The sequence below is a fragment of the Corapipo altera genome, unplaced genomic scaffold (genome assembly GCF_003945725.1).
Source record: "Corapipo altera isolate COAL_440 unplaced genomic scaffold, ASM394572v1 202, whole genome shotgun sequence".
NCBI lineage: Eukaryota > Metazoa > Chordata > Aves > Passeriformes > Pipridae > Corapipo > Corapipo altera.
The window spans coordinates 1,093,492-1,107,588 of NW_020884980.1; the positions used below are offsets into that span (position 1 = coordinate 1,093,492).

The 14,097-nt window shown below is 53.3% G+C and overlaps 1 protein-coding gene across 2 annotated transcripts; it reads left to right on the forward strand.

Annotated features, from left to right (window-relative positions):
* The first annotated feature begins 36 nt into the window (after positions 1-36).
* On the forward strand, positions 37-7,100 carry TNNI1 (troponin I1, slow skeletal type). Of its 2 annotated transcripts, XM_027665719.1 has the most exons (8): positions 37-51; positions 2,563-2,603; positions 3,394-3,435; positions 4,009-4,140; positions 4,228-4,317; positions 4,795-4,971; positions 6,297-6,407; positions 6,733-7,100. In XM_027665719.1, exons 4-7 carry the CDS (start codon positions 4,015-4,017, stop codon positions 6,402-6,404), a joined length of 501 nt encoding a protein of 166 aa, XP_027521520.1. In that variant the 5' UTR covers positions 37-51; positions 2,563-2,603; positions 3,394-3,435; positions 4,009-4,014; the 3' UTR covers positions 6,405-6,407; positions 6,733-7,100. The 2 variants fall into 2 exon arrangements, with proteins under 2 accessions (XP_027521520.1, XP_027521519.1); XM_027665718.1 differs by lacking the exon at positions 37-51 and having other exon boundaries at positions 2,539-2,603.
* The last annotated feature ends 6,997 nt before the right edge of the window (positions 7,101-14,097 follow it).

Consider the following 14,097-nt stretch of genomic DNA (forward strand, 5'->3'; position numbering starts at 1 on the left):
CTGTGTGGCTCTCCGGGGGCCAGGCATCACCTCCCTCCTGCACAGCCCCAGGTAAGGCACTGCCCTGGTGTCCCCCTGCCCGAGGCCCCTTGGGTGTGCTGGGGGTGACACAGGTGAGACCCGTGGCACTCGCACGTGGTGGCAATGGAAGGGAGGGATGTGAATTTGTCTGAATGTCTGCCCCTCTCTGAGGTGGATCAGACTCTTGCTCTTGGAGAGAGGATTGGTGAAGGTGCAATGGGGAGAAATATTTTGGAGCTGATATTTGACTGGGTTTTTTTCAGAAAACTGGCAAACAGGACTGCTTTGGGGAGCATTTCCCTGTGTGTCCCAGTCTAGCTGCTCACTGGTGTGAGGTTCAAGGGCAGGGGCAGAGTGTGGCATCGTGTTAATGGGAGTGTGCTTGTGGTTTGTCTCCCCTGGGATGGGGAAGGATGTCAGGATTGACTGTGTTTGACTCACAGCTGGGTGAGTGCAAACAGTGCAGGATTAGCTTGTCCAGATCCTCTCATCCCCATCAAAGTCTCTTGTGGGTGGTCCAGACCCAGCTGGATCCCAAAAGTCCTGGCACTGGGGTTTGCTGGGGATGTCTTACCAGCACAGCTGAGTAAGGACAGCTGGCTGTCCCCTGGGAGGGCAATTTGGAACTATTTGGCCCTAAAAATGGACTGACCTTGGTAGAGGTCATCAGCCTGAGGTGCTGTGTGGATCCCACCTCGTTGGGACACTGGGCTTTGCTCCAACGGGGAACACTGGGGACACTGAGAGGCTTCACTCAGCCCTTGTCACCTCCAGAGAGACAAAGGCTCTTCTGCCACCCCTGAAATGAACCAGGGGGGAGCAGCTGGGACCCGACCTCCTCAATGCACCAGTGCTGACTTGTTTCCTTTGGGATGTTTGTCATGGCACCAAAAACCTCCCAAAAGGCATGAAACAGGTGGCTCTGACTGATGTGGCTTTGAGGACAAAAAAACCTCCTGTTCTTGGGATTTTTCCTTGTAAATCTAGGGATCTGGGAGGCTCTGGGAGAGATTCTTTCTGGGATTTTATGGCATTTCACTCCCCCCCTCCCCCAGGCTCCATTCCTTCAGGACACAGCTCTGGCCAGGCTGCAGGGAATGCAGGGAGGGGACAGGGACAAATGGACAGAGCCAGGAGGTGCCCTGAGACTTGCTTGGCACAGGCTGCATGCACATCTGGCAGCAGCATTTTGAGACCAGAATTGTTCTGTTTTCCTTCCCCCAGCAGGAATCTTTGGGTTTAAACCACTTTCCAAATTTAGGGGGACGCAAAATGATCAGGGGAAAAAAAAATTCCAGTGTGGCCATTTCACTTCTAAGGAAAAGGACTAAAAAGACTCCTGGATAATACTGTTTCTTTCTAAAATATGGCATCAGGTTGCCACTGGTGGTTGGAAAGAGAAAAAGAAAAAAAAATGATTGGCATTTTGCCATGTATTTTTCTGTTACTGGGGCTCACACAGTGCCCCAGTTCCTTGGCAAGTGAGGGTAGTGCCAGTGGTGGGGCTGGGGGAGAGAGGGAGGCAGCACAGTCTGGAGCAGCTGCCAAGGCATGAGATTACCAAGCAAAGATAAAATATGAAACCCTGAGTGTTTCACCTGGGATGGGGCTGCTAAAGGAACCTCCTCAACTGTGGGCTGTGACTTAATGAATCCCAGAATGGTTTGGGTTGGGAGGGACCTCAAAACTCATCCCATTCCACCCCCTGCCATGGGCAGGGACACCTTCCACCAGCCCAGGTTGCTCCAAGCCCTGTCCAACCTGGTCTTGGACACTTCCAGGGATCCAGGGGCAGCCACAGCTTCTCTGGGCAACCTGTGCCAGGGCCTCCCCACCCTCACAGCCAGGAATTCCTTCCCAATATCCCACCTGACCCTGCCCTCTGGCAGTGGGAAGCCATTCCCCTTGTCCTGTCACTCCATCCCTTGTCCAAGTCCCTCTCCAGCTCTCTTGGAGCCCCTTTAGGCACTGGAAGGAGCTGTAAGGTCTCCCAGGAGTCTTCTCCAGGCTCAGCACTCCCAGCTTTGCCAGCCTGGCTCCATGGCAGAGGTGGTGCCCCTTGTTCCATCACTCCCTCGATGAGTTTTGGCTCCCCCATCCCTGCCGTTGCCCTCAAGGAACTGCAGGACAGGACTCCCAGAGCCGACACAGTGCGGGGAGCCCCAGGCACCCCATTTCTCCCGAGATTTCCAGCCGCACTCCCCTCCATCCCCTTGCTCCGGGCTGGGGCGGGTGACGCAGCCGGCGGGAGAACAGCTCCGTGCTTGGGAAAACCCCCGAGGATCAGGAGCCCGAGTCCTGCAGGGCCGGCTGGCGGCAGGTTGGAGCTTGCCCGAAATGAAATCAGGTTTCCCCGGAGCCAGAAGGCTCGTCCTGGGGTTTCAGAGCGCTGTGGAGGCTGCGGAGCCGCTTCCCTCGACCGACAGCGCGGGGCAGCACCGGACCTCGGGATCGTTCTGTCGCTGCTTTCTGGCTTTGTGTGGATTTGGGATTTGCACGTTTGTTTCAGCTTCTTCCCTCTTATTTTTTTTTTTTCGGCAGGCGAAGAGCAACAGCACATCGCCGCAATGCCAGAGCCGTAAGTAGCACGAGGTCCCCTGGGATTCACTAAACCCTCTCCTGGCTGCTCGTGCAGTCTGAGCTTGGAGGGGTTCAACTGGGAGCCTGGCCCCAGCTGAAGACTACTGTGGCATTCCCCTTGCAAAAAACGATCTTTAAATAACACTTATTAGTGATTTTGATGTCACAATTCAAACCTTTAAGCTTGCCTGCATCCCAGAATGTGGATCTGAGGTGGGCAGCACCTCACTTGATTTGCTGTGAGGCTCCTCATGGGACATTGTACAAATAGAACATGTTCTCTGGTGTGCAGAGAAGGGAGAAACCTCCCTTCAAAGCCCCAGCCCTTCAAACCTGAGCAGGATCCAAACATCCCTGGCTGCTCAGGTGGATGAGAGTGTTGTGGCCCGACCTGCAGGGACTGAGCTGGGATTGGCAGGATGGGCACCCTTTGGGCTCACCTGAGGCATCTGAGTGGCATTTTGGCTTTCCAAGCAGTGGCTCTGAGCTCCCACTGCATTTCCAGTGAGCACCATCTCAGACCTGGCTCACATGCTGGTGGCAACCATTAGATACAGAAATAAGGAACGAACTGCAGTCACACAAGATGCTTTCCTTAACTCTTCCCTCTTTTTTTTTTACTCTCACTGATGCCCTGTTTTCTTCTCTTGTTTCTTATTGTTCCTTCCTGGCTGCTCACCTGCCTGCAGGGAGGTAAGTGCCTTTCCCTTCAGGATTGATCTCGATGCTGCTCTGCGTTTGTTGTGAGTTTGTTTTCAAAGGGTGTTTTCTTTTTCCTCCCCTTTCCCCTAGAGAAAATCCAAGATCACAGCCTCACGCAAACTCTTGTTGAAGGTGAGTCCTGAGGGTTGGAAACTCCCTGGGATTTGTGTTGCTGGGGGAAAGGAGCTGGGGTTGGAGTGCGTGGTTGGTGGGACAGTGATGAGGAATGGCACAAATATGGGCCGTGGGGAGCAGCTCCTATCCCACCACTTGTCTTCTCACTCATGTGGGCTTTGTGGTCCAAGCACCAAACAAACCTCCCCTCACCTCTCCTTCACTGAGGTGGGGAGAGGCTCTGACACCTTCAGCTCTGAAGCCACAGCCCCTGTGTTGGTGCTCCAGCAGCTCTGCAGCGTAAGCCTGGGATGTGGCTTGGGATAAACATTTAATGCCCAAGCAGAGCAAAGAGAGTGCCAACGTCAGCACCCATTGGCACCACAGCCCCAGGTGCTTCTGCTGCTCCCTCTGCCTTTGGGGTCCCCACACAAAAGGGGTAGGGAGCTTTTGATGTGTGTTTGGGGCACAGCTATAGCAGGGAGGAGGTTTGGCAGAAGGGACAGTCCCATCCTACAGATGTTGAACAAGTAGGCTCAGAGGGGAACAGAGGAGCCTGTTCACACTTCTGCCATTGACTTGTGCTCGTAGAGTTTGATGCTGGCAAAAGCGAAGGAGGAGTGGGATCAGGAGATCGTGGACAAGCAGTCAGAAAAGGAAAGATACCTGTCGGAGCGGATTACACCGCTGCACACCAGTGGGCTTTCCTTGAGCCAGCTCCAGGTATTTCTCAGGTCTAAGGGTCGAGTGAGCTCCTTGGGAGCATGGAGGGGCCTCACTCACTGCTCTCTCGTTGTGCTTGGCCCCCAGGACCTGTGCAGGGAGCTGCACGAGAAGGTTGAGATTGTGGATGAAGAGAGATACGACATTGAGGCAAAGTGCAACCATAACACCCGGGAGGTAGGAGGCAGGACGGGCTGTTTGCCTCTGCAGAAACTCCCTCCCAGGGGGTAGCTCTGGCCTCCAAGGGGGTCTGACAGGGACTGGATTGAGCTCAGATGTGGGACATGCACCAGGGTTATCTAAGGGCTGGTGTTTGCTCTGCAAGGCACCACTCAGCACAAGGTTCATCCCTGCCCAAGGGAACTCAAACTGTCCACGGGGTCCACAGGCAACCTCCTCACTCTCCTGGTCACGCTGTGTGGGTCTGAGAGGTTCCTGTGGTAATGCTGCCATCTGAGCCAGCTGGGATGAGGCCATGACAGCAGCTCTGTGCTTGGGTGGACAGTGCCTTGGTGAGGATGGTCCTGGTGGCTGCAGGAGAGGCGCAGATCCCTCTGGGGCTCAGTGTCGGCAGAGACTCCTGCTTCACACACCTTTTCGTGCAAAGCAGCCACGCAGTGACCTCCCACTCACGCTCCTTCCCTCAACCTGCAGATTAAAGATCTGAAAATCAAAGTTCTTGATCTCCGAGGGAAGTTCAAGCGGCCCCCCCTGCGGCGAGTCCGTGTGTCCGCCGATGCCATGCTGAGGGCTCTGCTGGGCTCCAAGCACAAGGTGTCCATGGATCTCAGAGCTAACCTGAAGTCTGTCAAGAAGGAGGACACAGAGAAGGTGGGTGACTCTTCTGGAGGCCAGAGATGGAGATACTTCCTAGGAATGCCCTTGCCCTTCTCCAGGGTGCCCTTGTCATCCCTTGTCAGCCTCAGAAAGAGCCTTGTGAGGCACTGCCCATTGTGGGATGTCATAGGATCACGTAGGAGCAGTTTGACCAGGCCAGGTGGATGGTAACAAGTGAGATTTGGGGCTATGTCCATGGTGCTCTTCCTTCCTAGAGCACATGGGTGTCTTTCATTTGGGCCCCCTTGGCACGACTGTTGAGCTGCATGTGCAGAGAGTTTGGTCTTTGATTTTCCAGGGAACCAGGAGAGCTCCTGTTGGGAGCAACAACATCCAGAAAACTCCCAGGGACCTCCCAGACCCAGATTAGATAAAACAAAGCAGCCCAGCAAGCACACTTGACCTGAGATAAACGGCTGAGTTCCCACCAGCTTGGCAGAGGCGTGAGAGGGAAAAGTCTCAATACCAGTGATGAAGAGGGTTGCCCAAACCTGCCTGGGGTGTGCAGGTGCCCCAACAGCAAGAGTTGTGCTGCTTTCCTAGGGGCCCTCCCCAGAGGGCTTTTACCCTTTGGTCTCAGCTCAGCAGACTGGATGAGATCTCAATTTTCAACTATTTTTCCTTTTTCCTCCTGTTGCTAGTCTAGTACTTTTCCAGTCCCTTGGATAGAAAAGTATGCTTACAGCCCTTAGCACCAGGTGGTGAATGGATCTGGGTTCATTTTAGATGTCATGAGATGATGTCGGGGCACAGTTTGTAATCTATGAATGCTGTGGATTGGCAGAGCAGATACCTGCACATGGTCCCAGAGCTGCCATCACCTCCCCTGTCTGCTCTAGAAGTGGCTGCCAGGCTCTCACTGCCACAGCAGCAATCCCAGTCCCCTTTGAAAGCCTGGGGAAGGTGGAGGTGGGTTTTATGGGAGCTGGAAAGTCGAGGCAGGAAGTGAGTTTGTTCACCTCTGCCCCAGTGTGTTGGTGTCGATCCAAAGTCCCAAGTGCTGGTTTTCAACTCCTAAAGAAATTTTTCTGGGACTTCTGTGCCTTCTCGTGCACGAATGTAATCTAGCCAGGCTTTGAGGGAGGAGTATCCACATGAATCCAGATATCTCCACGGAGATCAGACCTTCCCAGTCAGCTCCACATGCAGGGACACACGGCAGAGCTGGATCTGCAGTAGAGGGTCTTTGCAACAGGGCAGCTGCCTCCCCCAGCTCCTTGTGCTCCAGGGCCGAGGGCTCTGTGCAAGGGGCAGGGACAGTGTGGGGCTGCTGCTCCCCCCATCCCACAGCCCCTGCATCCCTGCATCCCTCCCGGCAGGAACGCCCCGTGGAAGTGGGCGACTGGCGCAAGAACGTGGAGGCCATGTCGGGGATGGAGGGGAGAAAGAAGATGTTCGACGCTGCCAAGTCCCCCACGGGGCAGTGAGAGGTAGGGCCCTGCTCCTCCTTTCCCCTGTGCTCCCTGCAGCATCCTGATTTGTGCTTATGGCCAGGGAAATGCAGAAACCAACCCCATCCTTACCGGAAAAGAAAGGCATCACATCCCCCTGTCCCACCCCACACTTGGGACAAGTATCTGTCCCGCACATCCCTGCCATGGGGCCCCTGCCAGCAGCTGTTCTCTCTCAGCTTGTCAATGCTGCCCATGTCACACTCCTCCTGTGCATCATGGGCATCGCTGACACTGACTGCAGGCTGCTGACAGCAGCCCAAAACCTCCTCTTCTGCCCCACTGCTCTGTTTCTTTCCCACAGGAGCATCGGGAAGAAGAGCTGCCCCATCCCTGCTGCCTGCCTCCCTTTCCCTCACTGCCCCTCCGTGCTCTGTCCACCCTTACCCTGAATTCACCACTGAGCTGAAACATGTGGACAACTGTGTGGGAAGGAGACCTGAGCTTCTTTCTTTCAGCACTGCCATCAGCCCTGCTCCTGCTCAGCTCCCCAGTATCACCTGCACGGGCCACGCTGTTCCAAGGGCCCACTGGCCATCCCTCCCCTCCCACCAATGCAGAGAGGCCTCAGAGATGGCTCCTGCTCCTCCTTCTCCCCCATCCTCTGGCAGGAGCAGCCTGAGATGTCCCTGTGTGACTGCACATGTATTAAAGGACGGTGTCCCAGGCAGAGCATCGTGTGGGCTCCTCACTGGGGACACTGGCCAGGGGCAGGGGCTGCTCCACAGCCTGGTGGGGAGGACACCCTGGTCCTTTCCTGACCCCCTGCACTGTCCCCGTGCTGGCCCAGAGGCCAGCAGCACATGCTGGGCTCAGACTGGCTTTGGGCTCATCTCTTCCAGCCCCCAGGCTGCTCCCTCATGTCCCACCATCCCTGCTGAGCCCCCCTGGGCCTGTGCATGGGCCACCCTTGCTGGGCTCCAGCAATGCCCCAACCTGCCAACCACCAACTGGGGGGGCTGTGAAAGAGCTACCCCCAAGCCCCCCTTTCCTCTGGTTTTAGAAAAGCCTTCAGAGCTTGCTCCCCAAGACACCAACTCTCCCACCAGCTGCCCCATCACAGGTCTGGGAGCTGTGGGAATTGGGGCAGCCCCATTCCAAGGCTTCATTCAAGCATTGTTTCAGGAGAGCACGAGACAAATCCACCTTTCAGGCCAAAAATCTCATGATCCCCCCTCCCAGCCCCATCATTTCCTGTATCACAGCTCCCCAGACTGCATCTGGTTGAGTGAAAGCAGCTGGGAATGTGTCAGCTCATCCCCAGAGCAGGGCAGGAGGGGTGAATTAGTGAGCATTCACAACATATTGGGTCTTCTGGCTGGTTGTAGTGCAGGAGATGCTCAGGCCCCACAGAGTGCTGGTTTTGGTGTGTGTAGCGGTGCCTTGTCCACGTTCCCAACGTCTCCAGAGGAATTAGAGCATCCATGGTTTCAAACCCACACCACACTGTGGGTGTGTTGCAGCACACCCCATCCCTTTGTAGTGAGCTTGTAAAGTGCAGAAAATGTAATAAATTGGGAGCAAAGTACAGGTCTCTAGATGGCTGGAGGGAAATAGCATCAAAAAGTGTGTGGCTTCCAAGGAACTCAATCTTCCCAGGAAAACATTAAATTCCTTAGGGATAGAAAAGGGTGTCCCCATGCAGATGGCTCCTGCAGGACTCTCCACAGCAGACTCGTGGCTGACAGTGCAAGCAAGGAAAGATGGGTTTTGGTTTGGAAACTGGATTGCTCTGGGCATCACATCCCCTCCTTTGGCCAATTCAGGAATACTGAGCTGAACTGCTCACTTTTGTCCCCAGACAAAGAAGGTAAGGGTAGGTGGTGACTGACGGGAATCCTTCTTTCTAGCATGGTCATTGGCACTCGGGCTGCCACAACAACCCAGCAGCTCCTTCACAGAGGATTTAAAACCCATATGAAAACTCATCCCAAAATCAGGGTTAGATCAGAGGTGGCTGCCAGCTGGAAAATGCATATTTGTTCCATTGGCAAACACTGATGCATGATCTTTGTCATTCCACCCGACCCTTCCAGGCCCTCCGCATCCTCCTGCATGACTAGAGCAGTTGCATGGCACACAGAGCCTTTTCCACCCATTTTTTCCTATTCAAGCTTGATTTGGCCAAGCAGCTGCAGCCTGGCACAGCTCCAGGACTCACTGACCCCTTGTCCTCACCTCACACATCCCAGGACAGGCTCTGGGCAGGCACAGCTCTGGGAATTGAGTCTGTGTCTCGGCCAACCCAAGCGACTCCTCTCTCAGAGGTGATCAGATATCATTCACGGTGAGATCCCAGGACCTGCCATGGCCCAACCTGTCCCACCACTGGAGGCAAAAGGTTTTTTGGCTACGATCTCACCCCTCCGAGCTCAGTGCCCAAGCGGGAACTGTGCCCAGGCAGCGTCCTGGGATCCCGCCGTGTGCACTCTCCCCAGAGGGAACTCACACACTCGGCAGCGATCCTGGCACAGGAAGAAAGATGTGCAGGGAGAGGTAATAACTGTTACCTGACCAACTGGTAGAGCTGGAAAATGCAAGAGAAGATTCATGGAAACGAAGCCTTCTTCAGACCTGGAACATAAGCAGAAAATGGCACACCAAGGGTTGAGAACAGTTGCTCTGAGCTTAGTGCAATTATGCTAATTTGGTAATTAAAAAAAAAAAAAAACCCAACAAAAAATGGGGTGGTGTTTCTGGGGTGGGGAGGGATGGAAGACATTACAGGTGATGGGTGCTGTGGGACCAGGCCCCAGCTGATGCAGCCAAACTGTTCCAGTGCCCGTTGCCCAGCTCATTGTCAGATCCTGCACACCAAGAGACCCGAAATTGCTGCAGAGGAAAACCTCAGGGCTCCCCAGTGTGACTTTGCAGCCACTGTGAGGGCCAGGCTGGGTGTGCTCAGCAAGGTCCCGGGGCCCACATGCACTCAGTGTCAGGTGGCTTTGTGTGGCTGCCTCGTGTTTTAGATCGAGGGGGAGAGAAAAACCCAACCCCAAAGCTCTTCGCTCTCCAAGTTCCCCTACTTTTCCAACCTATGATGCTCCCCAGTCACCGTGTCCCATTTTCATCCCTCTCTGGTGGAAAATCACACTGACTGTCATGGGAAAACAAAGGTTTATGGATTTCAGTTTTATTAGGAACATGGAAAAAACATGGGGGAAAAAAAAACTCTTCAGTGGGACTGAATCTCAAGGCGAAGATGCCACTGTCTGCTCTGAGCATGAGGTTTTGGATCAGGGGACTGGGAGCCAAGTCTTCTTCACCTCTGGAGCTGCTTCTGTGGCTTTGGACCAGCTGGGAGCCCAGCTCTCCCCTTAACAAAGGGGGAAGGTGGAGCCTTTCATCCCTGGATACCCCTGGCTTCCCTCACGCCAGGCCAGCTCTGCAGTCCCATGGTTATTTCCCTCCCAGATGACAATAATCTCAATTTCTTCTCACTGAATTAGAAGGCAACCCTACAATAATCCCCTTTTACTGAAAATTCTGCCCCAATAGGGGATTTACAAGGCTTTTCTTAGGGAGAGAGACTGATGCTGGAGGAGTCACTATTTCATAATGGTGTTTCTTTCAGTAGAACTGGAGGTCAGTCCTGTTTCCTTGAGCTGAGGAACTGTCCCACAGTTTGCTCCATTGCAGCCAAAAGCCCACAAAACAAAGCAAAGCAAAGCACTGGAAAGTTAGAACTGCACAAATTTCAAATGAAATTGGACAGTAGAAAAAAAGCATTGATCAAGCCAATGATTTTCTGCTGGAAAAGTTTTGCCAGGAGAACTGCAATGAGGGAGATGTAAGCAGCTTGGTCCAATGAGGACCTTCCAAAATATCCCTCCTGGTCGGTTGTAAAATGGTCCTCTCCTCTCCTGCCGTGCTCTTGCTGACCAGCCATGCTTAGAGACATCTGAACTGTGCCCAAATATTTCCCTGAGTGTATTTGCAGCTCAGATGGAGGCAGGACCTGTGGAGGCAGGATGGGGAGGAAGGTTAGTGGTGATGGGCAACCTCTAGGTGGAAAAGGATAAAGTTTATCCCACGGCCTCTGACTATGGGTGTGGCACCCTGCCCTGCACAGGACTGACACCAGGCTGCAGTCCCCTGTGGTAAAGGTTAAACACTACCCCTGTGACCTCTCTGGCCTCTGTGGTGCAGGATTAAACCCCATGGCTGAATCAGCAGGTCTTGGCACAACCCTGGGACTTGTCCCATGGCACAACCATCTTGTCAACCTGGGCACTGCAGCCTCCACCCCAGGGACAGGCTGGTCCTGTGTGTTCTCCATGGTATAAAATGGGGAAAAACGGGTTTCTTCACCCCCATTTTCATCTGAAGCCTCCCAGGCTGGGGTGCTGCAGCCCCCAGGAGAAGCAGGGCAGGGTTGGGGTACACTGTGAGCGGGGTGCATCTGTCTTGTCCATCTTCCCTTGCTGTGGCCTGAGCCCTCTCACTCCCTGCTCAGAGATTTTTCATGAATTGCAACTAATTCAGTGGTGCCCAGTGACAGGACGAAGAGTGGTGGCCATAAAATAAACCGCGAGAAGTTCCACTTCAACACGAGGAGGAACTTCTTCCCATGGAAGGTGGCAGAGCCCTGGAACAGCTGCCTAGGGAGAGTGTGGAGTCTCCCTCTGTGGAGACATTCCAATCCCACCTGGATGTGTTTTCCTGTGTCACCTGCTCCAGGTGACCCTTCTTTGGCAGGAGGGTTGGACTGGGTGATCTCCAGGGGTCCCTTCCAGCCCCAACCATCCCATGATTCTGTGATTCCCTGTGCTCTGAGGGGCACAGTCTGAAGGCAGCTGCTGGCAGTGAGCCGGGCTGGTTCTGTCCTTGACCCGAAAAGTTTACACTGACGTCACTTTTGGGGGATGTCCATTGTTTGTCATTGTTGGATCTGGGGAATCACAGGGGTGGCATCTGCTGGGAAGGACAATCTGCCGGGAATGGAGCGGGAACCTGAAGGATAATTTAGCACCTGTGAGGCACCATGGTGGAATTTCTGAACGAAGAGTTCTTTTTTTTTTTTTTAAAGTTAAGTAATCGATAGAAAAAGGCCCTTTGTGAGGTGAGTGTGAGGCATTTTGGACCATGGTTATTCCTTTCCTGCAGCAAAGTCTGTGGTCGGTTTTTGTCCAGTTTCTGAGCAAGCACGCACCAATTTCAGGCACTCCCTGACTTTCCTCTCACAGCAGAGGTACCATCCCTGTACCATCAGTGCATGGCACACCTCTCTCCAAAAGCTGAAGCGATTGTAGAGGAGGAAGGGGAGCCCTGGACCATCCCAGTGCTGCAGAGCACCAGCACAGGGATAGAAGGAGAATAGAGGTTTTTGAAGCTGGTGGGACCTTTGGGAGCTGTGGCACCACTGCAGAGATGGGAGGGAGCTGGACAAGGGTGAAAAACCCCTTTTCATGGCCATCAAGTCCAGTGGGGAAGCCTGGGCCGATGATGCTCCTCCACCACAGCAGCACAGCGGGTATGAGCCTGAGGAGCTGAGGGAGGAGCTGAGCCATGGATAATGCTGAGGGACCAGCACAGCACAGAGGGTGGAGGTGGAAGGTTCACTGCTGGGCCCCAGGAGAGGCTGAGGAATGCCCTAATTACAGCACAGTTGTGGAAACTGGAAGCTCTCCACTGCCCTGTAGCCAAAGAAACAGGATCTGCGTCGGGATGAGACACAGGACACTGTTCCCAAGAGAGAAATACCCTCTGTTGAATCTGACCTAGCTCCTAAGTGGGTATAAGTGAGTGTCTTCTGCTGATCTGCATCAGGTGAAGGTCTGGCCTCCCTGAGGCAGATGCAGGTCCCCTGGGCAGAGTGAGTATGAAGTGGTTTGGCCCCAGAGCTTTCCTGCTCACAGCACAGTCCTGTGGTACCCAGAGCACAGAGCTTTCCTCTGCAGGTTGTGGATCTGGAACAGCAAATGCAACATTCTGGTGCATGGAGTGGATCAGGATGAACATCAGACTGGTCCTCCTGAGCATCCCTTCCCCCACAGAACTCACCCCTCTGCCTTCATTTCATCACTTTCAGCTCTGGAGACCTGCAGGTTGGGCTGGGCTTGGGTGGTGAGCTCAGGGCAGCCAAAATAGTTTTGCTAAGGGAAATCTGGTTCCACAAAGGGACTGATGTTTGCTGAAGGCATCAATGAGCTTGTGGACAAGGTAGACAAGAGTTTTCCTGAATTTCCAGAAGCAAAGACCTTTAGGTCAGACACAGCTAAGAGGGAAAGTCCAAGCAAAGCTAAATAATCAACCAGCAGATAGGAAACAGTAGTGAGATAACAAACTGCTGCTGATAATTCCTGTGGACTCGGCACAGCAGAGGTGAAGACTGGTGACACAGACTTCAGAAGGATATGGCAGGACTTGGAGTTTGGGGATAAAATGGCAAAGGATGTTTGGAGGAGTATAAAGTAACACATAGAGGGAAAAATCCAACAGGGCTTCATATACGAGACGACAGACTTGGGGCTGGCTCTTGCCTGCTTGGGATGGGTATCTTGTGAGTGTGGAGGGCATGAAAACACCTGAGGAACATCAGGGCAAACATGAGCTCCATGGCAGCAAAAATCCCTAACCACGAGAGATCAGTGCTTTGTGCTGTTGAACAGCTCAGCAGGACTCATCCAAGTTAAAGGAGGAGCTTTTTCCAGCAGTGAGGAACAGACCTTGGGAACTTCTCGCTGAAGGATATTTTCTGTACGGAAAATTTTCCTGGGTTTGAGTGAAACTGGGCAAATCCACGGAGGAGAAACCCACTGAGAAATCTCAAAGAGTAAACTGCATTCAGCTCAGAAGGTTTCTGAGCTGAAAATAAAATCTGGGGGAGTGTGAGGGGTGAGTGTCACAGAGGCTCATCCTCTGCCTAATCCCCAGACACTAAATGTCTGTCTAGAGTTGCTCCATCTTATTAATATGGGGAATCACAAACTGTGAGGTTTTATATTCCTTTGCTGTGTAGATCCTGGCTGGGGGTGTTCTTTCACTGCCACGTTCAGTCTAATCCTTTTGAAAATCCTGCTAAGTCCTGTGCTCCAGTGCTATCCTTTGGCAATGAGTTTTGCAAGCACAGTGCTTGCCATGCATTAATCAGAAAGCTTTATTGCCTTATAGTAGCTCAGTGATGCTCCACTGCTATATATAGTTTGTTAGCAATTAGCAGGATGCCTGCAAGGTCATTTAAGTAATTTTTTTTCCCTTTATGCCACAACCCATGGAATTTTCTGTACGTATGAAAACATTTGAAAGACAAGCAGTTACTGCAAGAAGAAAGAAAGACAGAGAGCAAGCCCTGCTCGGATTGGATGGCTCATTTGACAGGGTTATCTTTTAGAAATGGGATTTTAATCAGGAACCTTTGATTAAAATAGTTGCTCAGGCCACGGGCACACCCCTGTGGGCTGGAGGCGTGCAGGGCAAGCCCAGCCTTACAACCAGTTCCTCGGGCTGGCGAAGAGATGGATCTCCCTGGGTTTAGAGACTGAAGAGTTTTCAGGGGGTCCTGGATGACATTTCCTACAGCAGTGGGAGCACAGGGTCCTGGCCATGCTGTGTGCTTGGGTTGGACCCTGGTAAAAACCAGGCTGGGACCAGCCTCTGCTGTGCCTGGACCCCCTGTCACCCCAATAAGTCAATCACCCCGTCCCCCCAATAAGACAGTCCCCTGTTG